This window comes from Cherax quadricarinatus, chromosome 8, assembly GCF_038502225.1.
Source record: "Cherax quadricarinatus isolate ZL_2023a chromosome 8, ASM3850222v1, whole genome shotgun sequence".
In the NCBI taxonomy this organism is placed as follows: Eukaryota; Metazoa; Arthropoda; class Malacostraca; order Decapoda; family Parastacidae; genus Cherax; species Cherax quadricarinatus.
The window spans coordinates 11,247,877-11,275,637 of NC_091299.1; the positions used below are offsets into that span (position 1 = coordinate 11,247,877).

At 43.6% G+C, this 27,761-nt stretch overlaps 2 protein-coding genes across 4 annotated transcripts in view; one reads left to right on the forward strand and one right to left on the reverse strand.

The window, feature by feature from the left end:
- Positions 1-27,761, forward strand: part of LOC128685418 (nuclear pore complex protein Nup93-like) — a 301,160-nt gene that overhangs the window by 122,594 nt on the left and 150,805 nt on the right. The window lies entirely within an intron of this gene.
- LOC128685417 (uncharacterized) lies at positions 18,812-23,942 on the reverse strand. Its single transcript, XM_053771942.2, has 3 exons — positions 23,318-23,942; positions 23,047-23,155; positions 18,812-20,227 (listed from the first exon to the last, which is right to left on the reverse strand). The coding sequence occupies exons 1-3, from the start codon at positions 23,842-23,844 to the stop codon at positions 20,108-20,110; spliced, it is 756 nt and encodes a 251-aa protein (XP_053627917.2). The 5' UTR covers positions 23,845-23,942; the 3' UTR covers positions 18,812-20,107.

Sequence of the window (27,761 nt, forward strand, 5' to 3'; positions counted from 1 at the left end):
CACACACACACACACACACACACACACACACACACACACACACACACACGCTCGCGCGCGCTTTCGTGACTTTGGTGACAGCAGTAAGACAAGAGAGAGAGGGGTGGGTGGATTGCATTTTCTTGGACTGCAAGAAGGCGTTTGACACAGTTACTCACAAGAGATTGGTGCAAAAACTGGAGGACCAAGCAGGGATAACAGGGAAGGCACTACAATGGATCAGGGAATACTTGTCAGGAAGACAGCAGCGAGTCATGGTACGTGGCGAGGTGTCAGAGTGGGCACCTGTGACCAGCGGGGTGTCAGAGTGGGCACCTGTGACCAGCGGGGTCCCACAGGGGTCAGTCCTAGGACCAGTGCTGTTTCTGGTATTTGTGAACGACATGATGGAAGGAATAGACTCTGAGGTGTCCCTGTTTGCAGATGACGCGAAGTTGATGAGAAGAATTCACTCGATCGAAGACCAGGCAGAACCACAAAGGGATCTGGACAGGCTGCAGACCTAGTTCAGCAATTGGCTCCTGGAGTTCAATCCCACCAAGTGCAAAGTCATGAAGATTGGGGAAGGGCAAAGAAGACCGCAGACGGAGTACAGTCTAGGGGGTCAGAGACTACAAACCTCACTCAAGGAAAAAGATCTTGGGGTGAGTATAACACCAGGCACATCTCCTGAAGCGCACATCAACCAAATAACTGCTGCAGCATATGGGCGCCTAGCAAACCTCAGAACAGCATTCCGACATCTTAATAAGGAATCATTCAGGACCCTGTACACCGTGTACGTTAGGCCCATATTGGAGTATGCGGCACCAGTTTGGAACCCACACCTAGCCAAGCACGTAAAGAAACTAGAGAAAGTGCAAAGGTTTGCAACAAGACTAGTCCCAGAGCTAAGAGGTATGTCCTACGAGGAGAGGTTAAGGGAAATCAACCTGACGACACTGGAGGACAGGAGAGATAGGGGGGACATGATAACGACTTACAAAATACTGAGAGGAATTGACAAGGTGGACAAAGACAGAATGTTCCAGAGATTGGACACAGTAACAAGGGGACACAGTTGGAAGCTGAAGACACAGATGAATCACAGGGATGTTAGGAAGTATTTCTTCAGCCACAGAGTAGTCAGTAAGTGGAATAGTTTGGGAAGCGATGTAGTAGAGGCAGGATCCATACATAGCTTTAAGCAGAGGTATGATAAAGCTCACGGCTCAGGGAGAGTGACCTAGTAGCGATCAGTAAAGAGGCGGGGCCAGGAGCTCGGACTCGACCCCCGCAACCTCAACTAGGTGAGTACAACTAGGCGAGTACAACTAGGTGAGTGCACACACACACACACACACACACACACACACACACACACACTTGACAGGCTGCAGGCTAGGTCCAGCAACTGGCTCCTGGAGTTCAACCCCACCAAGTGCAAAATCATGAAGATTGGGGAAGGGCAAAGAAGACCACAGACGGAGTACACTCTAGGGGGGGACAGAGACTACAAACCTCACTCAAGGAAAAGGATCTTGGGGTGAGTATAACACCAGGCACATCTCCTGAGGCACACATCAACTAAATAACTGCTGTTAGGTAAGACACATATGCAACAGTTAGGTATCTTTATTTCGAAACGTTTCGCCTACACAGTAGGCTTCTTCAGTCGAGTACAGAAAAGTTGATAGAAGCAGAAGAGACTTGAAGACGATGTAATCAGTCCATCACCCTTAAAGTTTTGAGGTGGTCAGTCCCTCAGTCTGGAGAAGAGCATTGTTCCAAAGTCTGAAACATACGGGCGCCTTTCAAACCTAAGAACAGCATTCCGACATCTTAATAAGGAATCGTTCAGGACCCTGTACACTGTGTACGTTAGGCCCATATTGGAGTATGCAGCACAAATTTGGAAGCTACACCTAGCCAAGCACTTAAGGAAACTAGAGAAAGTGCAAAGGTTTGCAACAAGATTAGTCTCGGAGCTAAGGGATATGTTCTACGAGGAGAGGTTAAGGGAAATCGACCTGACGACACTGGAAGACAGGAGAGATAGGGGGGATATGATAACGACATTTAAAATACTGAGAGGAATGGACAAGGTGGACAGAGACAGGATGTTCCAGAGATGGGACACAGCAACAAGGGGTCACAGTTGAAAGTTGACGGCTCAGATGAATCACTATGACTGGCTTCGACATGTGCAAGCAGTCCGTTCCATTTGTTTGGTGCTGTACAATAAAAGGTGTTTGAAGCCTGGCCACTGACTGTGGCTACTACAAAGTTGTGCTCTCTCCCCCTAGTACTACGATTGTTTTAGTTCCCAGCCTTCACAAAATTAGCAGCAAGATATTCTGGACACTATGAGCAATTTTATGAACTTGATTTAACTTCAGTTGTTTTACTCTGTCTTAAACAATCAATATGTCCAATTGGCATGATTTTTCGTTTGAAAATGATCATAAATCCACACAGTTATTTCCTTTGCCTGTGTTACATTTGCCTCCGGTTTTCAAAATGATGGGCGACAGAATTGGTGTATTATTAAAGTAATACGCAGTGAGGATCTACCCTTGTATATTTTAGCCAATTCTTACATGTAGGAGAAACGTAACCATAAAATTTATTTTTTTGACCGTAGTAGTTTAGGTGTGCTTAAGAGACTTTTTTTTAACGATGAGGTTAAAAAAAGTGTTGTGATTTATGTGCTTTTACGTCTCTGTTTTGAGTAAGTATGGTAATTTGATATTATAATTTCACGTTTAATCTTACTGTCTGGCTGACCCATGTTATCTGACTTCAGAATTACTAATTCTTTCTTATTTGAAATGTTCCACAAAGCAAGTTGGAAGGTTCCAGGAATACGTGTACGTGTACTCACCTATTTGTATTCACCTATTTGTGGTTGCAGGGGTCGAGTCTTAGCTCCTGGCCCCGCCTCTTCACCGGTTGCTACTGGGCCCTCTCTCTCCCCGCTCCATGAGCTTTATCAAACCTCGTCTTAAAACTGTGTATGGTTCCTGCCTCCACTACGTCATTTTCTAGGCTATTCCACTGCCTTACAACTCTGACTGAAGAAATACTTCCTAATATCTCTCTGACTCATTTGTGTCTTCAACTTCCAATTGTGGCCTCTTGTTTCTGTGTCCCCTCCCTGGAACATCCTGTCTTTGTCCACCTTGTCTATTCCACGCAGTATTTTATATGTCGTTATCATGTCTCCCCTGACCCTCCTGTCCTCCAGTGTCGTCAGGCCGATTTCCCTTAATCTTTCTTCATAGGACATTCCCCTTAGCTCTGGAACTAACCTTGTCGCAAACCTTTGTACTTTCTCTAGTTTCTTGACGTGCTTTATCAAGTGCGGGTTCCAAACAGGTGCTGCATACTCCAGTATGGGCCTGACATACACGGTGTACAGTGTCTTGAACGATTCCTTACTAAGGTATCGGAATGCTGTTCTCAGGTTTGCCAGGCGCCCATATGCTGCAGCAGTTATCTGGTTGATGTGTGCTTCCGGAGACATGCTCGGTGTTATACTCACCCCAAGATCTTTCTCCTTGAGTGAGGTTTGCAGTCTTTGGCCACCTAGCCTATACTCGGTCTGTGGTCTTCTGTGCCCTTCCCCTATCTTCATGACTTTGCATTTGGCAGGATTAAATTCGAGAAGCCATTTGCTGGACCAGGTGTCCAGTCTGTCCAGGTCTCTTTGAAGTCCTGCCTGGTCCTCATCAGATTTAATTCTCCTCATTAACTTCACATCATCTGCAAACAGGGACACTTCTGAGTCTAAACCTTCCATCATGTCGTTCACATATACCAAAAATAGCACTGGTCCTAGGACCGACCCCTGTGGGACCCCGCTCGTCACAGGTGCCCATTGTGATACATCATTACGTACCATGACTCGTTGTTGCCTCCCTGTCAGGTATTCTCTGATCCATTGCAGTGCCCTTCCTGTTATATGTGCCTGATGCTCTAGCTTCTGCACTATTCTCTTGTGAGGAACTGTGTCAAAGGCCTTCTTGCAGTCCAAGAAGATGCAATCAACCCACCCCTCTCTCTCGTGTCTTACTTCTGTTATTTTATCATAAAACTCCAGAAGGTTTGTGACACAGGATTTGCCTTTCATGAATCCGTGCTGGTTAGCATTTATACTCTTGTTCCGTTCCAGGTGCTCCACCACTCTCCTGATAATCTCCATAATTTTGCATACTATACACGTCAATGACACAGGTCTATAGTTTAGTGCCTCTTTTCTGTCTCCTTTTTTAAAAATGGGAACTACATTTGCCGTCTTCCATACCTCAGGTAGTTGCCCAGTTTCCAGGGACGTGTTGAAGATTGTGGTAAGTGGCACGCACAACATATCTGCTCCCTCTCTAAGGACCCACGGGGAGATGTTGTCCGGTCCCATTGCCTTTGAGGTATCGATGTCCCTTAGCAGTTTCTTCACCTCCTCCTCATCTGTATGTATGTCGTCCAACACTTGTTGGTGTATTCCTTGCTGGTGTCCCCATCTGGTCTGTCCCCCCAGAGTCCTTCCTGACTCTACTGTAAATACTTCCTTAAATCTCGTGTTGAGCTCCTCACATACCTCTTGATCGTTTCTTGTGAGTTCTCCACCTTCTTTCCTCAGCCTTATCACCTGGTCCTTGACTGTTGTCTTCCTCCTAATGTGGCTATACAGCAGTTTCGGGTCAGATTTGACTTTCGATGCTATGTCGTTTTCATACTGTCGCTGGGCCTCCCTCCTCATCTGTGCATACTCGTTTCTGGCTCTTCTACTAATCTCCTTGTTTTCCTGGGTCCTATGCCTCCTGAACCTTTTCCATTCTCTGTTGCACTTAGTTTTTGCCTCCCTACACCTTCGGGTAAACCAAGGACTCGTTTTGGTCTTCCTATTATTTCTGTTTCCCTTGGGAACAAAACTTTCCTCTGCCTCCTTGCACTTTGTTGCCACATATTCCATCATCTCGTTTGCTGATTTTCCTACCATTTCTCTGTCCCACTGAACCTCCTGCAGGAAGTTTCTCATACCTGTGTAGTCCCCCCTTTTATAGTTTGGCCTGACCCCTTCGGTTCCTGTTACCTTCTCCACTTGTAACTCTACTATATAATCAAAACTCAGCACCACATGATCGCTAGCTCCAAGGGGCCTCTCGTAAGTGATGTCCTCAATGTCTGAACTGCTGAGGGTGAACACAAGATCCAGTCTTGCTGGCTCATCCTCCCCTCTCTCTCTCTGGTTGTGTCCCTGACATGTTGATGCATGAGGTTTTCAAGTACCACATCCATCATCTTGGCTCTCCATGTTTCGGGACCCCCATGTGGCTCCAGGTTTTCCCAGTCGATCTTCCTGTGGTTGGAATCGCCCATTACCAGTAACTTTGCTCTGCTCGAGTGAGCTCTTCTTGCCACCTCAGCCAGTGTGTCCACCATCACCCTGTTGTTTTCTTCGTACTCCTCTCTTGGCCTCCTGCAGTTCTGTGGTGGGTTATACATCACTCCAATGACTACTTTATGTTCTCCGGACTGAATTGTACCTACAATGTAGTCTCTTTCTCCAATCATGTCCATGCCTTCCATTTCCTCAAATCCCCATCGGTGTTTTATGAGCAGTGCAACCCCTCCTCCCCCTCTACTCCTTCTATCTTTCCTCAGGATCTGATATCCCATTGGGAAGATTGTGTCTGTTATTGTCTCAGCGAGTTTTGTTTCTGTGACTGCTATGATGTCTGGGGATTTTTCACTGATTCTTTCGTTCCACTCCTCATGTTTATTCATTATTCCATCCGCGTTTGTGTACCAAACTTTCAGTTTCTTTTCTATCATTGTGGTCATGCAAGAATATTGGGGTTGGGGGAGCGAGAGCCTTGGTGGGGGCCTATATGGGGCTGTGGTGTAGGTGGGGTTTGTGATGATGGGGGTGGGGTCAGAATGCCCATAAGGGACAGCTGTTGGGGTGAGGTTTGTGATATGGGGGTTGGTGGCAGAGGGAACAGTGAGTGGGTTGTAGTATAGGTTGCTCAGTTGCGTTGGGAATGTCGTGGTTGGAGTCTTTTGGTGGGAGATTCTGTGGGGTGTGTTTGCCCTTCCTCCTGTGTCTGGGTCCTGCTCATCTTCGTCATTGCCTCTCGTTCCTCCTTGCGTCTCTGTACCCTCTCTTTCAGTGTAGTCCTTTCGTCTTGTGTTCTGTCGCGGTCGAGGTATACTCTCTGGTACCCCTGTTTGTCCCTCAGTCTTGCTTTCTCTTGCAGAATCCTGGTTCGAACTGATTCTTCCTTGAAAATTACTTTGACAGGCCGTATCCTTCCACTCGCAAACCACCCAGTTCTCTGAAAATTTGTCACCTGGGTCATATCGCCCTCACCTATTGTTTTCATGATGCCTTCAATCATTTTTTTCTCCTCCTGTTTTATTTCTTCAAAGTTGTCCCCCTTGGCTTCTTGGAGCCTGTACACAAAAACTGACCTCGCCCTTTCCTCCTCCCACTGAGTCTCCATCTGCTTCCTCTGAGGCATTTTATTTCCTTCCATTGACATGTTCTTGCCTTCAGTCCCTGTCATATCTGGAACTTTTGTGTGTGTGTGTGTGTGTGTGTGTGTGTGTGTGTGTGTGTGTGTGTGTGTGTGTGTGTGTGTGTGTGTGTGTGTGTGTGTGTGTGTGTGTGTTCAAGGTGCTGATATCATCACTGATAATATAACCACTTCTTTCTCCTTCCTTCCCTCCACCTCTTCCTCCTTCCCCTCTCCTCCCCCATCTCGTAGCGCAGTGGCATCATTCAGCTAATACCGAATTAAGTTTAATCCTGGGCAGGGAGAGATGCACTGTAAGGTCTACCACCAGCTACCCCAGGTCGCTTAGCAGTACATGTGTACCCAGGAGTTAGACCATTGTTGTGCGCCGCAACCTGGGAGGACCAAAGAAACCCAATGGAAATAAATAACCCACATTGCTTGGGTTATTCTGGGTTATTAACCCTCCTAATTTGACAATCCTGGCGGTTCCTGGCAGCTGCTGTAGGTGGTGGTCACGTGACTGATCATGAAGTGGTCACTTGTTATTGTGACCTTAAAGACGGTTGTTGTGTTGTGCTGGCATATAATTACTTCAGCCTGCTGTGGTTACATGGTTGATAAGCTGGGAGATAAGATCTGTAGAGTGGCAGCCATACTGGGGTCAGCGAGGAGACGCACGTACGCTCACCTGTATGTGTACGCCAATCCATACATGCACGTGCACACACGACACTCACTTCAGTCACGTACAGTTTTGATGAATTATATAGTAGGTTGAACACTTGGATGAGACAACTCCAGCACACCTCCTGTAGCCATGTTTTTTTTTTTTACGTAAGGTTTTACAAGTTAGATTAAAAGGGTCTCTGCTTGTATTTACAAGGTAATAGTTATCTTCCTCAGCTCAGTTGAAAGCATTTTTATTGTTATGAAACATATAAATAGGGAACAGTATGAAGTTAAAACCCATCTGTGTGACAGCGATTTCACTTGGGCAACTGACTTTTATTTTCATCTATGTTATTATGCTGTGCTAACATGTTCCAGACTCGAGTTAGTCTAGGAATAAATGATCTCAGATGAAGTGATGTTCTTAAGAGTGTAGATGCTGTCTGCGGCTCCTTATAGAAGCTGTCCTTCTGTTTACAAAGTGGAACTGTGTGGTACAGTGACAACATTGGCATTGTACATAACAATAAGACCACACACATCTCTTTGGTGTTGAAGGCTCTGCTGAAATGACAGATCTTTCCAGGCCGGATCCAGGAGAGAGAGAGAGAGAGAGAGAGAGAGAGAGAGAGAGAGAGAGAGAGAGAGAGAGAGAGAGAGAGAGAGAGGAAGGAGAGGAAGGAGAGGAGAGGAGAATCGTCTTGGTCTCTTTCCTGTTCAGAAGTCGTAGATGAGACGGGAGGGGGCGGGAGAATAAGGAGTCAGGCGATCCAAGAGAGTGGAGTATAAGATGTGAGGTACTTGTTTCTCGTACAGAGTTTTTAAGCCTATGCTGTCGAGTAGATTCGAGATACGTCTTAGATCTGTTAGCTTCTTGGTTGCCTTGCTTGCAAGATTTACTATGTGGCTCTTAGACATTTTGGAATCAAATTTCACCTTTAGGATATCAACCTCATCCCCATTCATTCTTACCACCACTATAGCATTACCATCATTTGTGACTTCTCAGAAGCAAATGTAACCTGCCATCGTTTTCCCCAGGCTGATATAGCTAAGCTGGTGAGTAATGTACCTGAGAGCAGTTGGATATGTGAATGTCAGAGTAGAGTTATCTGCATAGACCTGGGATCTGGGATGAATTGAAGGAGGCATTGAAGTAGACATTCCTTGACAATGGTCCATGTACATTTCCCTGCAGAAGTGTCTTGTTGACTCTGTCCCATTGTAATCACTAGGAGGTGTAGTTTTGCCAAGAGTGCCATACTCGGTCGAAAGCGCCAGCCATGTCCAGTGCTGCTATACACCCGATATTGGATTCATCTAGCGACTAGTGCCATGTAGGGGAAAGGTTTTAACAGCAGATTGATCTTTTTTGAAGCCATTTTGACGGTCACGAAGAAGCTAGTAGTAGTCAAAAAATGCTGGTAATTGCCTTAAGATTCTTGTTTCTGGAATTTTCTTCTTTTCTTTGTATGAACAGGAACTACATTTGCCTCTTTCCATAGAGGCCTTGTAAACTGTGCTAGGCAGTGCTGATACATGCGAGTTAGAGGTGACGCTGGCTGGTCTGCACATCTACTTAAGCAATCTTGGGCTCACCGTATCTGGACCCACAGCCTTTTCTTAGTCCTGCGGTTAAGGAGAAGATACACTTCATCCTGCCTTATTGTCACCACTGACAACTTTGACACAGTTCTTGCAGCTAGAAAAGGAGGTTACCTTGCTGGATCAGGAACTTGCATCTTGGCAGCAGAGTTCGGCAAAGGTCAGCCTCTCTCTCTCTCTCTCTCTCTCTCTCTCTCTCTCTCTCTCTCTCTCTCTCTCTCTCTCTCTCTTTTTTTTTTTTTTTTTTTTTTTTTTTTTTTTTTTTTTTTTTTTTTTTTTTTTTTTTTTTTTTTTTTTTTTTTTTTTTTTTTACACAGGGTTTGACAAGGTTAAGGATCCCTAGCTTTATTGACAGCTATTTACAGGTTAAGGATTCCTAACTTTATTGGCAAGCTAAGAGCTGTTACCTACATCAGCTCATTTGAAAGCATTTTTATTGTTATGAGACATACAAGTAGGGAACAGGATGAAGTTGGAGCCATCTGTGGGCCAGCATTTTCATTTGATCAACTGACGTTATCTCGTTGACATCATTATGCTGTACGAATGTGTTCCATACTCGAGTCATCCTGGGTATGTATGATCTCAGATGGAGTGATGTTCTGGAGAAGGGTACAGCCAGAGTGAAGTTGCTGCTTTCTGCCCGTCTTGTGGCATAAAAGCTTGTTTCACGCTGTCCTCGAAGTGGATCCAAGTGTGGTATTTTGACAATATTGGCCTTGTACATAACAGTAAGGCCACCCACATCCCTCCTATGTTGAAGGCTCTGCTGAAATGACAGATCTATCCAGGATGGGTCCAGGCGAGAGATGAGACGTCTTGCTCTGTTCTCTACTCTGTCAAGCAGTCGCAGATGAGAGGGGGGGGGGCAGGCAAACCAAGAAAGTGGAGCATACTCAAGGTGTGAGCATACTTGTGCCTTGTACAGGATCTTGCAACCCCTACTGTCAAGCAGATGCGAGATACGGCGAAGTGCTGTAAGCTTCCTGGCTGCCTTGTTTGCAAGATTTACAACATGGTTCTTCATGGTTAGTTTGGAGTCAAATTTCACCCCAAGGATATCAACTTCTTCTCCAGGTGCCAACATCGTCCCATTCATCCTTACTACTGCACCAGCATTACCATCATGGTGCCTAGAGACGATCATCATTTGCGTTTTCTCAGGTGCAAATGTTACTTGCCATCTATTTCCCCAAGCTGATATAGCTCTCAGCTGGTGATTGATGTAGCTTAGAGCAGCTGGCATTTCTTCTCTTGGATAAGTGAATGTCAGTGTACAGTCGTCTGCATATGCATGTGATTCTGGGATGAGATGAAGAAGGTCGTTGAAGTAGACCTTCTCTCTCTCTCTCTCTCTCTCTCTCTCTCTCTCTCTCTCTCTCTCTCTCTCTCTCTCTCTCTCTCTCTCTCTCGCATGTACACGCACATTCACACGCATGCACACATGGTACGTGACGAGGTGTCTGTGGGCGCCTGTGACGAGCGGGGTTCCACATGGGTCAGTCCTAGGACCTGTGCTTTTTCGGTATATGTGAATGATATAACGGTAGGGATAGACTCAGAAGTGTCCTTGTTTGCAGATGATGTGAAGTTAATGAGAAGAATCAAATCGGCCGACGATCAGGCAGGACTACAAAAGAGACATGGACAGGCTACAAGCCTGGTCTAGCAACTGGCTCCTTGAATTTAAACCCTGCGAAATGCAAAGTCATGAAGATCGGGGAAGGGCAAAGAGGACTGCAGACAGAGTGTAGTCTAGGTGGCCAAAGACTGCAAACCTGGAGAGGAGTTTACCTGGAGAGGGTTTTGAGGTCAACGCTCCCCGCGGCCCGGTCTGAGACCAGGCCTCATGGTGGATCAGGCTCTGATTAACCAGGCTGTTACTGCTGGCCGCACGCAAGCTGACGTACGAACCACAGCCCGGTTGGTCAGGTACTGACTTTAGGTGCCTGTCCGGTGCCTTCTTGAAGACAGCCAGGAGCCTATTGGTAATCCCCCTTATGTATGCTGGGAGGCAATTGAACAGTCTTGGGCCCCAGACAATTATTGTGTTGTCTGAGTGTGCTCGTGGCACCCCTGCTTTTCATCGGGGGAATGTTGCATCTCCTGCCGAGTCTTTTGCTTTCATATGGAGTGATTTTTGTGTGCAGGTTTGGTACCAATCTCTCCAGGACCTTCCAAGTGTATATTATCATGTATCTCTCTCGCCTGCGTTCGAGGAAATACAGATCAAGGACCTTCAACCGTTCCCAGTAATTTAGGTGCCTTATCGCACTTACGTGTGCCATGAAAGTTCGTTGTACACTCTCCAGGAAAAAGATCTTGGGGTGAGTATAATACCGAGCACATCTCCTGAGGCGCACATCAATCAGATAACTGCTGTAGCATACGGGTGTCTGGCAAACCTGAGAATAGCATTCCGATACCTCAGTAAGGAATCATTCAAGACTTTGTACACCATACATGTTAGGCCCATACTGGAGTATGCAGCACCAGTTTGGAATCCACACCTGGTCAAGCACGTTAAGAAATTAGAGAAAGTGCAAAAGTTTGCCACAAGACTAGTCCCAGGTTAAGAGAAATTGGTCTGACAACACTGAAGACAAGAGGGTCAGGGAAGACATGATAACGACATATAAAACACTGCGTGGAATAGACAAAGTGGACAAAGACAGGATGTTCCGGAGATGGGACACAGAAACAAGGGGTCACATTTGGAAGTTGAAGACTCCTATGAGTCAAAGGGATGTTAGGAAGTATTTTTTCAGTCACAGAGTTGCCAGACAGTGGAATAACCTAGAAAGTGGCATAGTGGAGGCAGGAACCATACATAGTTTTAAGAGGAGGTTTGATAAAGGTTATGGAGCAGGGAGAGAGAGGACCTAGTAGTAATCAGTGAAGAAGCAGGGCTAGGAGCTATGACTCGACCCCTGCAATCACAAATAGGTGAATACGCAGTGATGTGATACAACAGTGATTGAGACAACAATGTTGCATAAAACCAGTGATGTGTGATAGCAGTGATGATGCATGATGCAAGTGATGTAACACAACAGTGATGTGTGACACAATGAGTCTTCAGATGCTTGCTGTCCCAGCTAGTGTTGTGGTCTTGAGGAGGTCATTGTGGCATCAGAGTAGGTCTAGGCGTCAGTGAATCCGAGTCACTGGTGCTGCAGGGTGGCATCTGCTGTTCTGGAACAAGCTGTTCTGCAATGAGAGAAAATATCAGGCCCCAATGGAGTTTTTTTTTCTTCCCCAGCGGAGGGAAGTGAAGGGATGAGATGTAAGAGGAAAGAAGGAAGCAGAAGAACGTAAAGGGTAGTGGGGGACCCCATCGAGGCTTCGTCACAGAGTCTCTGGGGAGGGTGTGCTGCAAGGACTGGGAGTAGAGTCATCAAGTCAAGGATGGCCAGGTACACCAGATGTGCCACTTCATCCTCCTGAGCTGGACCCACAGGAGTCACCCGGAAGTATCTGCGGCGGAGGGGTGTCGTTGCTGGGCAATCCAGCAAGTAGTGCAGGAGGGGCTTCAGGACCATCTGGTCAGAGTGTCTGCAGAGCTCTTCTCTTGCTTGTAGGGTAGGGTACCTGAGGCACAGGCGGTGCATGCTTACTCGTAGCTCCCTGTCCAGCTTTCGCATGCTCCGCGGAGGCTCCCTGTGCGTCACCCTATCATACCATTGCTGGCTCCAAGATGTACCCGGGTTCGTCAGTGTGCACCTTGCTGCCCATATGTCCGTCTGGCTGTGACTGAATGCTAAAACAATACCAGATCATTTCCCACTTCCTGTACTTGGTGACCTTTTATGCAGTATTGGAGATAGTCTTTTCGATCCTAGACTTGTTACAAGGGTTTTGGCAAGTCTCTCTTCATGAGGACAGCCAAGAGCTAACTGCATTTTCCACTTCTACAGGTCATTTTCATTTCCTCAGAGAGGTCTTCAGTTTATGCTCATCACCTATCACATTTTCGAGGCTCAAGACGAACATATTTAGAGGCCTCATAGGTAACAAACTCATGGTGTACCTAGACGACGTAATTGTCACGTCATTAGATGTGGAGACATCTTAAATGACTTGATGTGGTACTTGGTAGGCTTGAAGTCAGTTTAAAGATTAGATTGTCTAAATGCCAATTTTTCAGATCAGAGATTAAGTTTTTAGTCATGTAGTCACCCCTAGAGGGGTTATAACTCACCAAAGTAACTGCTGTACAAAATTTTCCATCTCCCAAGACTGCTGATGCCGTAAGATTCTTTGTGGGCTTAGCAGGTTTTTACGGGTCTTTCATTGCCAATTTTTTCTTCTATAGCTGCTCCCCTTACTGAGTTGCTTAAGAAAGATGCTCCTTTTGTTTGGATCTTCCATCAAGAAAGCATTCCTAACTCTCAAAGCTAATTTATGCTCATACTTTGAAATTCCCAGATTTTTCAACGCCTTTTTATCTAACAACTGATGCTAGTTCCATTGGCATAGGTGCTGTCCTAGCTCAAAAAACCGATAGTAAGTACCACACAGTTGCATTTACTAGTTGTGTCCTTACAAAGGCTGAACGTAATTATACAGTACATAACTGAACAAGAAGCATTAGCTATGGTATGATCTTTAAAACACTTCTGAGACATCATATGCCGGTACCCTGTTCATGTCTTGACAGATCATGCTCCACTGATTCCTTTATTCCAGAATAAACACCCAACTGGAAGATTAGCCAGATGGTTCTTGACTATCCAAGAGTTCACTCCAACGTTTGAACACTTGCCTGGCAAATCAAATGTAGTTGCAGATGCTTTATCTCAACACATTAGTACAGTAGTAGCAGATCCTCCATTCACTGTTGAGGAAGTAAAGAATACTCAAAGAATAGATCCTATATGGTCTGGTGTAATTCGATCCCTTCTGCAGGAGGATCGAACTCTTTCCGTGAAGCCATCAGCACCTCTCAGTGACTTTATGAGCCAAGAATTGCTGTATTGCATAGCTGATCTGGGTACTCATAGCACAAGGATATACTAGTTAGTAATTCCAGAGTCACTAGTGAATGTAGCCTTACAGTTAGTTCACGATGTACCAGGTGTTGCATGCCCTGGTACCGATCGTTCTGTAAAACAAGCCAGATTGAAATACGTACTTTTGACCTCGTATGGCAACTTATATTTCTGAATATGTTAAGAAATGTAGCGTTTGCATGCAGCGCAAAGGAAATGTTAATGGTCCCAACCCTATCCAGGTATATCTCACTACTAGCGAACCTTGGGAAAGAATTGCACTAGATTTGTCAACCATTTTCCAGTGTTCCCTCCAAGGCAGCAAACATCTGTGTGTTATGGTATATCATTTCACCAGATATTGTGAGTTCCTATACAGATAAGACTGCCAAGGCAGTAGCTACAGTGTTTAAGGAATACATAGTCTGCAGGCATATACTCTTTAGTTGTGTATTTTGTACAAGATCTCTTAAGTTGACCATTGTTCCACACTGTCCAGCCAGCATTGGTTTAGTGGAAAGAATAAGAAAGTACCTGATGTTTTGAGAACAACCATCAATCCCAATAGTGCCACATGGGATGAAGTTATTTCTGATGTTCAGTGTGCCATAAATTCTGCTTACAATGCCTCTGTAGGTGATACCCCACATTATGCATTGTATGGTGTAGATAAGCATATACCGTATGAGTTGTTATATTCCACTCCGAAATCAAATTATAATGCAGATGATTTTGTAGCAACTCATACAAGCTTAGGTCAAAGTGTCTTTAGAAGAATCCGAGAAATGCTACAAATCAATGGCAGAATTTACAGGAGTTATAACACTCGAGCAAAGCCAACTAAAATTAAAGTAGGCTTGAGAGTCATGCTAGCTAATTTCAGTAAAACATCTGCAATGCCAAAGCTCGATCAAAAGTTCGCTGGTCCCTACCGAGTAGTTGAACATATCTATGGAAATAAATATAAGGTTAGAGAAATTAGTACTGGAGATTATAAGGAATCACACTTAGACCATATGAAGCTAGTATGCGATGAAATTGATGAGATTCCTAGTTATCAGAAAAAAAAGCCAAACTCTGACAATCTTTCTGACCAATACCTTATACCTCTAATAATCAGACAGTTGAACACTCCGATTGTTGCTTTTGTTTACATACACAAGTAATGAGGAATCCTCTGGTGGCCTGGTGGTTAACGCTCTCGCTTCACACGGTGAGGGCCTGGGTTCGATTCCCAGCCAGAGTAGAAACATTGGATGTGTTTCTTTCCACCTGTTGTCTATGTTCCCCATCAGTAAAATGGGTACCTGGGTGTTAGTCGGCTGGTGTGGGTCGCATCCTGGGACACTGACCTAAGGAGGCCTGGTCACAGACCGGGCCGCGGGGGCGTTGACCCCCGGAACTCTCTCCAGATAAATACTAATGTTTTATCTTCCTCAACAGTTATAACAAAATTTGATCCCCCTAGAGATGCATATCTAAATCTCACCCTAGCAGAGTTGGGATTAAATGTAAATAACCTCTATAGATATAAAGTATAATCCAAAAAGCACTCATCTGTGTGTGTATTAAGTCTTTAAATATGTCAATTTAATTGTGGATCAGTTTTTTTTTTCTCTACAAATGTTCATGTTCTCTCGAGTTCTGAGATTTAACAGTAACAGATTTGTGTGCACCAAGTTTGCCTTTTCTGTTAAACACTTCTTTGCAGAAGGCTATATCAAGCAAGTCCGTGGTCAACAGGAATATAAAAGAATCATGTTTCATAAATTTTGAAAATAATATGAATGTTGCTTTTGGTTTATATCAATTTGATTCATTTATAATTAATAAGATTTGGGAAGAATTTAAGATACATTAGACAAATTTTTGGGTAGAATATAAGCTGTTTCACAGATCATTGACTACCTACCTACATCATCATAAAAAAGTCAGGTGTTGTTAGGGGTGGCAGCGAGGTGTAGTCTCGTCATTATATGCCTTCCTGTTAACCTTTTATTTTTATTGTTCCTTCATAATGTGTGAAGTCACAAAAGCACTTGGAATTTCACCATTTTTTTCACATTGGATGTTCTGCATTTTGTGATATCATCTGTTTACTGTGATCTTATTGCACTTTCTTCTTGTACATAAATTTCCTCAGAATCTGTAGATCACATAAACAACGATCGATCAGTCAGTCTACTTCTCTAAAGTTTACTTATATTTTTATTAATTCTGTGATCCACGATGCTTTGTAAATTATCATACTTTGTAATGCATTACAATCAATTAGTTACAATCACTTACATTTAAGTATGTCCTAAATATTATATTACCGTATACCTTATGTTATTGTGTATAACATATCTAGTATTGTATAGAATCAGTCCAGAGCCTGAAAAGTCTGCTGTCTATCTTTGTAATTACCTGTATGTTGGGGATGCCATACGTAAGAATTGCTGAGCTGTCGGCATAATTCAACATATGTTAGCCATGATGCCATGGACTTCAAATGCTGTCAGGTCAGCAGAATTGAAACCCTGCTAGATGCCCCTCAGTGAGGGAATAGCCAGTCAGACACTTACCCTCAGGCAGACAGAACAAGACTGCAGGCTGGGCTTCCTACTACCTATACACACTATACTGTACCAGTTTACTGTCTCAGTGATTATCGTTTACTACCTGTACTTCACTTAAGGACTCTTCCCGACAACATTGATGTGTGACAACAGTGATGTGTGACTGAATAATTGAACCCTGGATGACTACTGAGATATTTAATTCCTACTTCACATCTAGTAAGTAAACTACCAGCTGCATCAAATACCTTTAACACAGACTCTGATAAGTTTCAAACATACTATACCAATAAAGGGGTAACCCCAAACAGTTGTCAACTAGTAAGTGTATCTCATGACTTTATTCAAAAAGAACTAAGCAGGTTAAACCCAACTAAGAGCACCGGCCCTGATAACATCCCGTCTAAGTTCCCAAAAGATGGTGCTTCTGAATTATCAGTCCCTATTGCTCACATAATAAATTTGTCCATCACCACTAATACCGTACTGGAGGGGTTCAAGGAGGCCAGAGTTACTCCTATCTTCAAGAAAAATAGTAGGTCTGATGTAAGCAACTATAGGCCTGTTAGTATACTCAGTATAATATCAATCAGGCTTTAGAAGATCTTACTCAATCGACACCTCCCTAATTGATCTGATGGATTACTTGAGAACTGAAATGTCAATGGGGAACCTCATAGGTATGGTAACCTTAGACCTGCAAAAGGCATTCGATACTGTCGACCACAATATATTATGTAAGAAACTTCAAGCTATCGGTATAGGTTCTGTAGACTGGTTTAAGTCCTACCTTAGCAACAGGAGACAAATTGCCCAAATCAACAAAACGGAATCAGAACCCCTGCCGATAGCATGTGGAGTTCCCCAAGGTAGTATTCTGGGTCCGTTATTATTCTTATGCTATGTTAATGACATGCCTATCAGCGTCAAGTGCAAACTCCTACTGTATGCAGATGACAGTGCTCTGTTAGTGTCAGGTAAAGACCCAAAAGTTATAGCTAATGTATTAACACTGGAACTGGAGTCCTGCAGCAAATGGTTAGTAGACAACAAACTATCATTACACCTCGGGAAAACTGAAGCCATTCTCTTTGGCACGAAAATAAACTGAGAAGAGTAAATAATTTTAATGTCCAGTGTAATGGGGAGCCCATCACTTCAGTTTCCTCAGTAAAATATCTGGGAATCCCCTTTGACCCATGCATGTCAGGAAAATTGATAGGGAACACTGTAGTAAAGAAAGCGAATGCCAGACTGAAGTTCCTCTATAGACAAGCATAGTGTCTACCTACTGAGACTCGCAGGACCCTATGTCTAGCCCTTATACAGTGTCATATGGATTACGCTTGCGCTTCATGGTACTCTGCCTTGACAAAAAACAAACTGAAAGATAGACTGCAAATCACCCAGAACAAAATAGTAAGATTCATACGGGGCCTGGGTCCAAGAGAGTATATAGGCCAGGATGAATTACAGCAGTTGGATATGCTGAATGTTGAAAACAGTAAAAAACTGAAACTAAATCATGTATTTAAAATTGCTCACAGTGTCCAGAATGTTTTGCTGCCAGTTTTGTCAAGGTTGGGAACCAAAGCAATCATAGTACTAGGGGGAGAGAGCACAACTTTGTAGTACCCACAGTCAGTGGCCAGGCTTCAAATACCTTTTGTTGTACAGCAATAAAGGAGTGGAACAGTCTGCCTGCACATGTCAAAGCCAGTCATAGCATGAACCAGTTCAAGAAGAGTGCCAAAAGGTGTCTGATGAATGTAGCAACAGAAAAGGAGGGGAATGATTTTGTATTTTTTTTTTAGCTAACACACGTGTAATTTTACCTTATTTCTAGTAATGACCCTCGTATTGTAGATAGTCTTAATGACCCTCGTGTAGTAGATAGTCTTTTTAGTATGACAATAAGATGTTGTCTTCATTATAAAATAATAATAAGGTATTATCACCTTTATATTATAATAATAAGGTGAAAGAACCCCAATGGAAATAAGTCACTCTCTGACTTTTTTTTGGGTTATCCCAGGTTCTCTACACATATGCTGCTATGTATGATAATCTATGTAACTGTATTTGTGTATACCTGAATAAACTTACACAACTGTGATGTATCACACAATAGTGATGTGTGTGACAAACCGTGATTTATCGCACAACAGTGATGTATTACACAATAGCTCATGAATGATAAAACATATCTGAAATCCCTGCATAACCCCATAAGGAATTTCACTGTAAATTTCTAGGTGATAAGGCTAGTATGGAAAGTACTTGCGGTGACCAACATTAGTTATGAAATGAACTTGGTTTAAGGTGACCTAATTAGCCAGCCTGTTGCTACAGCCCCCAGGCTGACTGATCAGGCACCACCTGCAGTAACTTGTCTAGTTTCCTCTGTATACCTTCGTTGTAGGCAATAAGAGTACTTTTGCCTTAAATTTTCACAGTTCACATGATGTTTTTGAGAGAAAGAAAATTTATTTGAGCATTTTCATTTATTGTAATATAAAATTAGTAACAAAGGTATCACAATATTAGCATAACAAAGATGATACAAAAATATAACAATGAGAGACTTGAAGCTACTCTAGTGAAAAAAATGTACTGCACTGAAATGTACCCTGAGATCCAAGTGAAGCGACGAGTGTAGATGCTAGTTGAGGGGGGGGGGGGCATTATTATTATTTCAGTGGAAAGTGCTAAACCCGTAAGGCTCGGAAGGAGATTGTAGTCTACACCACTTGTCTACGAAACCGAGTCGTAGCTCCACATTTTGTCACTAACATTTGTCTAAAATTATAGTGATAATATTAATTTACAAATAACCCACATTGTTGAGGGACGTTTCGGTCCCTTGTGGACCATTATCAAGTGACATCTGTTCCAGTTACAGTACTGTGAATTATTCCTTGTGAAATATTCCCACACAGAGAGGATCCTTGTCTTCGCGTCGATAAGATGTGTACACTGAGATGTGTTTATCAGTATATGCATACTTATTTGTATCACTATTTTAGGAATTAAAAAAAATCCTTCACTGGTGGTGTATAGGTTATATGCAGCCATAATGACTCGTGTAGTCGATAGGCTTTAAATTGATAAATCAACATTGTTTTGGCATAGTTTGCCTTTCAACGAAGTCCTTGGTTAAAACAATTTTTACAAGTGTTGGAACCTTATAACTGAATCGGTTCAAGAATAACGTAAGCAAGTGGTAAGCAGGTGTTGGCTTTTATCAAGACTGGAGTGAGTGTGTTATCGTGAGAGGTTGTCGGTGCGTTGTCCAAGGTTACTGCGTCACCTGAACGATGGCCATTTAAGTCATGTCAGGTGACCGATGATACTGTCACCACAGGTGAACTGTAGTTACTGTGTCACTACAGATGAACAGTGATTGCTGTATACAGGAGGTAAACAACTCTGAGAAACCACTGGATGAACGGCGGTGTTGGAGGTCATTACCTCCTCGGAGACGGGAGGTAGAGGTCATTACCTCCTCAGAGACGGGAGGTAGAGGTCATTATCTCCTCGGAGACGGGAGGTAGAGGTCATTATCTCCTCGGAGGCGGGAGGTAGAAGTCATTACCTCTTCAGAGGCCAGAGGTAGAAGTCATTACCATCTCTGAGACGGGGGGCAAGTCACTACCACATCGGAGACTGGAGGTAGACTTAACTACCGTCGCTGCAAATGACAACACTGGAGGTAGAGGTGACTGCCGTTTCTATCAAGAAACGAAGGGTAGGCAACCTGCATGTGGACGAATGCGAGGGGCTAGAAACAGGCTGAAGGGTGAACGCGGGAGGACGGGACGGCTGAGGTCGAGGCTCGGCATCTGTCCAGCTGCTGCAGTATCGCTGCTAGTTTCGAGGCTAGTTTCGTCACGTACTCCTCCTGAAACAAACAAAAAAAGACGTTAAAATGTTTTCGCAATGAGGAAGGTTAGGTTCTGGCTTTATGAAAGAGTTAATAGGTGCTCACAAAAATGTTATGAGGGTCGGTGGGTGGGTATGTGTTTGATTAAATGCGGTTGCAAAGATCGAATCTTGGCTCCTGGTCCCGCCTCTTCGCTAGCTGCTGCTGGGTTGCCTTAGTGTACCATTTCTGAAAGCTATGTAGGGATCCTGTCTCTACCACTTCATTAGTTCGGTCATGCTACTTCCTGACTAAGGCTGAAGATTTACTAAGATCCCTGTGACTCGTCACTGTTCTCAACTGCCAGCTATGTGTGCCCTCGTGTTCCTCTTTTCCCGTCTCTCGCTGACAGTGTCTCTGTCCGCTCAGTGTTTTGTACGTAGTTTATATCACTTTCAAGTTTTTTTTTTTATCCTCTAACGTCATCAGGTTTAGCTCACTCTACCTCGCTTCAGATTTTATGCCCCTTAGCTCCCGGTACCAGTCTCGTTGCAAATCTCTGCGTTTTCTCTAGTTTCTTTACATGATCAGGTGTTGGTTCCATGCTGATGCTGCATATTCCAGTATGTGCCTGACATATGCCGTATATACTGTGTTGAATGACTTCTTGCTGAGGTTAATGAAGTTAATCTTAGATTCACCAGACTCGTGTTTGCTGTGGCATTTACTATATTTGGCTGATGTTCTCCAAGCAATATATTCGGTACAGTGCTCACTCTGAGGTTCTTCACTAAACGTTGCAGGCATTGCCCCCTTTCCCTTGAGCCTGTATTCCGTTTGCTCTTTGCTCGTCCCCCAGTCTTCATAACTTTGCATTTGTTGGGGGTTAAATTATGACAACCATTTGTCAGATCCTGGTCTGGTTGCAGTCTTTCTGGTCTTCACCTGTTTGTATTCTCATTAGTTCCATATCTGCACACAGGGATACCCTCTTCCGTCGTGCTGTTCACATACACAGGAAATAGTCCCAGTACTGATCCTTGTGGTACCCCACTCGCCACATTTGCGTATTCTGACACCTATCCCCGAACAACTCATTTTACTTGTGTTAAGTATTCTCTGATCCATTGTAATACCTTCTCTGTTATTCCTGCCCACTACTTTAGTTTCTGACAATTTCTCTTGTGCAATAGTGACACATGGGTGTGAGAAAGGGGGGTTAGTATGTCCATAGACACTTGACCAGGGGTGGGTGGGTGGGTGAGTGTGTGTGTGTGTGTGTGTGTGTGTGTGTGTGTGTGTGTGTGTGTGTGTGTGTGTGTGTGTGTGTGTGTGTGTGTGTGTGTGGAAGTGCGTGCATGTGAGGGGGAGAGAGAGAGAGCGCTAACAGCTCTTAGCTTGTCAATAAAGTTAGAAATCCTTAACTTGTAAATAGCTTGTCTATAAAGCTATGGATCCTTAACCTAACCTTGTCAAACCCTGCGTAAAAAAAGGGTGGGGAGGGAGAGGAGGATACACTGAGGACACAGTAAGTCTCTAAGCAGATATAAACCGAGTTTTCCAATCTGCAACGGAAAATACGAGTGTGTGTACTCGCCTATTTGTGGTTGCAGGGGTCGATTCATAGCTCCTGGCCCCACCTCTTCACTGATTGCCACCAGGCCCTCTCTCTCCCTGTTCCATGAACTTTATCAAACCTCATCTTAATACTATATATGGTTCCTGTCTCCACTACGTCACTTTCTAAGCCATTCCATTTCCTGACAACTGTGGCTGGATAAATACTTCCTAACATCCCTTTGACTCATAGGAATCTTCAACTTATAATTGTGACCCCTTGTTTCTGTGTCCCATCTCTGGAACATCCTGTCTGTCCACTTCGTCAGTTCCTCGCAGTATTTTATATGTCGTTATCATGTCTCCCCTGACCTTCCTGTCCTCCAGTGTCGTCAGTTCGATTTCCCTTAACCTTTCTTCGTAGGACAATCCCCTCAGCTCTGGGACAAATCTTATTGCAAACCTTTGCACTTTCTCTAATTTTTTGACGTGTTTGACTAGGTGTGGATTCCAAACTAGTTCTGTATACTCCAATATGGGCCTGACGTATATGGTGTACAGGGTCTTGATCGATTCCTTACTGAGGTATGGAAACGCTATTCTTAGGGTTGCCAAACGCCCGTATACTGCAGCAGTAATCTGATTGATGTGCGCCTCAGGAGATGTGCTCGGTATTATACTCACCCTAAGCTCTTTTTCCTTGAGTGAGGTTTGCGGTCTTTGTCCACCTAGACTATACTCTGTCTGCGGTCTTCTTTGCCCTTCCCCGATCTTCATGACCTTGCATTTGGCGGGGTTAAATTCAAGGAGCCAGCTGCTGGACCAGGCTTGTAGCCTGTCCAGGTCTCTGTAGTCCTGCCTCATCCTCGACCGATTTAATTCTCCTCATTAACTTCACATCATCTGCAAACAGGGACACTTCTGAGTCTCTTCCGTTATGTCACTCATACCAAAAACAGCACAGGTCCTAGGACTGACCCATGTGGAACTCCGCTCGTCACAGGCCTGGTCACAGACCGGGCCGCGGGGGCGTTGACCCCCGGAGCTCTCTCCAGGTAAACTCCAGGTAAACAGGCTCCCACTGACACCTCGTCATGTACCATGTCTCGTTGTTGCGTCCCTGTCAGATATTCTGATACATTGCAGTGCCTTTCCTGTTATTCGTGCCTGATCCTCAAACTTTTGCATTAACCTCTTGTGAAGAACCGTGTCGAAAGCCTTCTTGCAATCCAAGAAAATTCAGTGAGTGGGTAGAGAGGGAGGGAGGGAAGGGAAAGAGAGTGATGAAGCTGTGCTCTTACCCGAGACTTGGCAGCATAGAAGATCTGTTCCTCAAGGCTGATGATGTGTTGCTGGATTTTGTATACTTGGTGTATGTCTCTGCTGCCACCGACGTGTAACTGCTTCAGTCTGTGAACATCAAGAGTCTCTTCTTAATAAAGAGCTGTATGTAACATGCTAGTACAGTATTACTAATTGCTTTACATAATAGGTACAACTCCACTTATTAACTGGGACTATTTATTAGTTAATATGGCGAATTAAATACTGGTTGAGTGACTTTATACTTACATATAACGGACAGCTTTTTTTCTGTAGTAGAGTGGGATGAGGGGATGATGTACTTGCTGGGGTGTGTGCTGCTGGTGTCTAGACGGTTGTTGTGGAGGCATGGATGTGGATGTACCTCTAGTGCACAAGGTAACGTGATCATGAAGACAAACAGGTGGTAGCCAGATGGGTGATCGCTGTGCTGCTGCTGGAATAAGCGGCGTAGGGTGACTGGCGTACACATCTGTCTCGTGTAATGTTTGCTTGCTACACCTCGCTCTTATATCACTATCTTCGCCAGGGTACTCCAGCCTTGAACTACACAACGTACTATCCCTATTATGAGCACAGTTTTTCAACATACAGCGATGGCGTAGAACTCGTGTATTACTGTGAAGATCTAGTTTTCCTGCTGCTGCTGCTTTGTTGCAGTTAGTATTCCGATACTCGATCATAAAAGCATGTCCATTCTGAGTTTGCCATGGTAGACATGCAGAATCTTGTGGCGTGTCAGCCTCGCTAGGCGTCACCACCTCTCTTAGTTGCATGCTGATGAACACGTGTTAGCAACTGATAAAAAGCAAGTGCCGTCTGCTGCTGGACATCCACACAAGGTGAAGGCGTGAGTGTTACTAGTCCCGTTGATGTCTGCGCTCTCTATTTACTGAATGTTGGCGCATGCGCACTTCACGTATTTACCATATTTTCAAGAATGTACGTTATGTATATATTTTTTTAGTTATAGTTTGTTAATATATAATTTCTACATTAGGTTATTGCCGTGAAAAAAAATCATTAAACCTGAACAGTGTAGCTTTGGTATTTAGGTTGACCTATTTGCTGCTACCACCGCCCTCACGGAATCTACAAATCGACACGAACATCACCGCTGTGTTGAAGGAATTTGTTGTCGTTCCACGTTCACGTTTCGACGATTGTGTATCTTAGTAAAACGACGAATCACATTGGTATTAGGCATTATGGCTTCACATTTCCAAACTGTATATAGTTATCTTGCTAGAGTAATTAACGTCGTGAAATTCTCTTGTTGAAATTTGGATAGGCTGCTGGTGAATTGCTAGAAACCCGCGTTACTTCTTGAATTTCCAGGTAACTCACATCGTTGAAAATAGTGTTTTTATACTCTCTGCTGTGCATTGTTTAAAAAATAGCATTGCTGTCTATTGCTTTCACAATCACATTCTTGTAAGTTCTGTTTAAAGAATCGCATTGCTGTCAAATGTGTTTAAAGAATTAATTACATTGCAGTGAATTGTGTTTAAAGAATCACATTGCCATGAATTGTGTTCACAATAATTGCAATTATTTTTTTTCCAGAATTTGTTTACTTTATTACAAGAGCACAGCGAAGAAACTCATGAATTAAAGATACGACCCAAAACAAGATGTGTCTGTACACATCTCATTAGAAACAGACCATTAATTTCACTAGTCGCGAAAGACACCTTTTGCTGGTTAACTGTGTTAATGAGTATGTAGGAAATTTGACGTTGCGCCTATTGTAGGGGGCGGAACGTCGTAAAATAATCGCTCTTGCTGTTTAATTTTTTTTTTTTATGCCACGTGTTGGCTTACGTCACTGTGTCTACTGGGCAGAAAACGTAGCTGTCCCGGGGTGAAGAGAAAACGCATTGCGGAATAAAATATCTTATTGGGGTAACATTTCGCTCTGTAGAGAGCGAAAAGTCCCATTAATATCTTGTTCTGGAAAATGTCTTTAATACAGTGGGCAGTGCCTTGTGGATCCGTGTCTGGGTTAGAGGACGTTTATGTTTTAGTGGTTCTTTTCCTGCTAAGGAGAAAGCTAGTGTTGAAATATTCAAACCAAAGAGGTGATGCAGTAACTGTGCGTTAATGTTTAGCGTTGATGTTCAAGTTACAAGGAGTGGGTAGAGCTCTGCCAGGTCTCCATAATGATGAAACACATTGGTAACCAACCAACCATGTGTAAGTGTGTGTGTGGATTGGGGGGGGAGGGGGGAAAGGCACCCGAGTGAACTAGATCAAGGAATCATGGGTTTGGGAATATAAACACAGGCAGTATAATGTGATTGTTTATTGATAACGTTTCGCCCACACAGTGGACTTTATCAAGTCACAAACAGATCTTCCTGGGTGAAAGATACGTGAGTATTTAGAGGATGGCGTCAGGTGGAGAATGCTGCTTGTGACACACTTCCGAGACTGTCACATGTAAAGTAAAAGTTCAAGTGCAACTAATGTGACATTTTTACTTCACATATTGTCGGTAATTCTACCAACTTTATTACGAGACTGTCACATGCTTAAGTGCTTATATTTCCATTGTGTCGGTATTTTATACCATTCATTTCCATTGAGTCATGGGTTTGTGAGTGATTAAGCACGCACTCACGCGCACACGGCTTCATGGATGGGAAATCCTGTGTCACAACCCTACTGGAGTTCTACGAGGTACCAAAGTAAGACACGCTAGACTGAATTTTCTTGAACTGTAAGAAGGCTTTCGACACAGTATCGCACAAGAGACTAGTACAAAGCTAGAGAAACAGGCAGGAAAAGCATTGCAAAGGATCAGGGAATACCTGACAGGAAGGAAACGACGAGTGAGGGTACGTGAAAGTGTCAGAGTGGGCGCATGTGTCGAGTGGGGTTCCACAAGGGTCAGTCCTAGGACCGGTGCTGTTTCTTGTATATATGAATGGCATGACGGAAGAGACCGATTCAAAGGATTCCCTATTAGCACACGACGTGAAACTAATGAGAATGCAAGCGGACGTTGACCAGGTAAGACTACAAATGGATCTGGACAGACTACAAGCCTGGTCCAATAACTGTCTCCTGGAGTTTAATCCCACCAAGTGCAAAGTCAAAGTCATGAAGCTTGGGGAAGGACAAAGAAGACCGCAGACGGTGTACAAGCTCGGGGGTCAAAAATGTATATGGGCCTTAACACACTACGCCTGGGGCAACCCGTACATTGCTTATGTCCAGTCCCATAAATTCTCTATTCTCTGTTCACATGTTAGTTGAGTCAAGGTTTATTAAATCCCTTTCTGGTGCAACTTCCACTCAGAGGTGTATCATGAAGTTTTAGTAATATACAGTGTGTTCACTCTTTCCTTATTTTGATCTTTAAGTCTGATAAAACTGTAGTGACTCACGAAATCGTAATGACACGATTTCAAACAAACCATACCCCGGCCGGGATTGAACCCGCGGTCAGAGAGTCTCAAATCTCCAGACCGTCGCGTTAGGGGCAAGACTTGACATTACCACATCCTTGTTAATTTCTGCAAAGTGTCTTAAATTCACTTTAATTTTCTATAATGAAACACTTTTCTCGATATGCCCAAACAGTATTTAAGTTTATTTTTTAGTTGCATAGTGTGCATTCAACGTACTGTTATTGTAAGGTAATATTAAGAATGAATTCAGGAAAACCGTGTAGCCGGACTGGAGTTCCAGAGGTACAGTACAGTGCCTGTATTCTGCAGAAGGGGTGAGGATGTTGTAGTTCAGAGGGTCATTTGAAGTATATCTGTGCACTTCTGGTAAGAGATCTACTGAATGATAAATATGTTAGTTTTCTGGTTACCTTGGCGAGATACTGCTGGAGGTATAATAAATAAAAGTGACTTGTAAATACTATTGCCATTGGCTTGCTTCAACTCCTCTTTGGGGGACATAACGATACATAGGTTGTGAAGGCTTACTCAGCCCTGTAACAACTTCAGTGAGTATTACCAAAGCTGGCTGGCTCCTCAGGAAAATTAATGAATAGAAAAAGAATAATAACAGCCAAATATAAAAACTTTATTATTTAGAAATGTATTTAGAAATGAAAATATAAAACAAATATGAATTTTTATCCTACTTGAAAGAGAAATGAAAAAAAAAATATCTGAATTCAACGCTAATATATACAGTTAGACTGGGGTGTCTGATGATGTTGACACCGCGTGTTGTAGAAATTGTAGCCGTTGCTGATTAAGGGGGGGGGGTCACAGATGTTGAGTGACAACCCAACGACTAGTTCTTCAGAGAGTCTCTAGCCTTGAATAGTCCGTCAAGATGATAGGAACGCAGGTCTTTTGTAGATGAATTGTTCAGAGAACCGACATGTTGATAAATTAGACACATGTGCAACTTCTTGGGATCTTAATACTTGGGAATTCTTCGCTTGCCTAATTCTTGGGCACGACCTACTTCAACATTGAACAAATGTTACACGACCTATGACTGCTGCACCTCTCCTGCCAACGGTTTATAAGCTCCTTCTCAGCACGTATGCCGTATTCTATTCAAGATTGATGGACTGACCACATTGACTCAAGGTTGAGGGACTGATTACCTCATCCTCCTCCTGTTCTTCAAGATTCTCCTTTGTATGGACTGATGAAGCCACTGTGTGGCGAAACGTTTCCTCAATAAAGATACCCAAGAGTTGCACATGTGTCTAATT

What these genes read in the sequence shown, in the direction of transcription:
- LOC128685417 (XM_053771942.2), bottom strand. Translation starts at nt 23,844, where the DNA reads ATGCAACTAAGAGAGGTGGTGACGCCTAGCGAGGCTGACACGCCACAA. An exon ending in AAAAAAGCTGTCCGTTATAT is followed by an intron (nt 23,156 to 23,317) that starts GTAAGTATAAAG and finishes TGATGTTCACAG; the next exon opens with ACTGAAGCAGTTACACGTCG. An exon ending in TCTATGCTGCCAAGTCTCGG is followed by an intron (nt 20,228 to 23,046) that starts GTAAGAGCACAG and finishes TGTTTGTTTCAG; the next exon opens with GAGGAGTACGTGACGAAACT.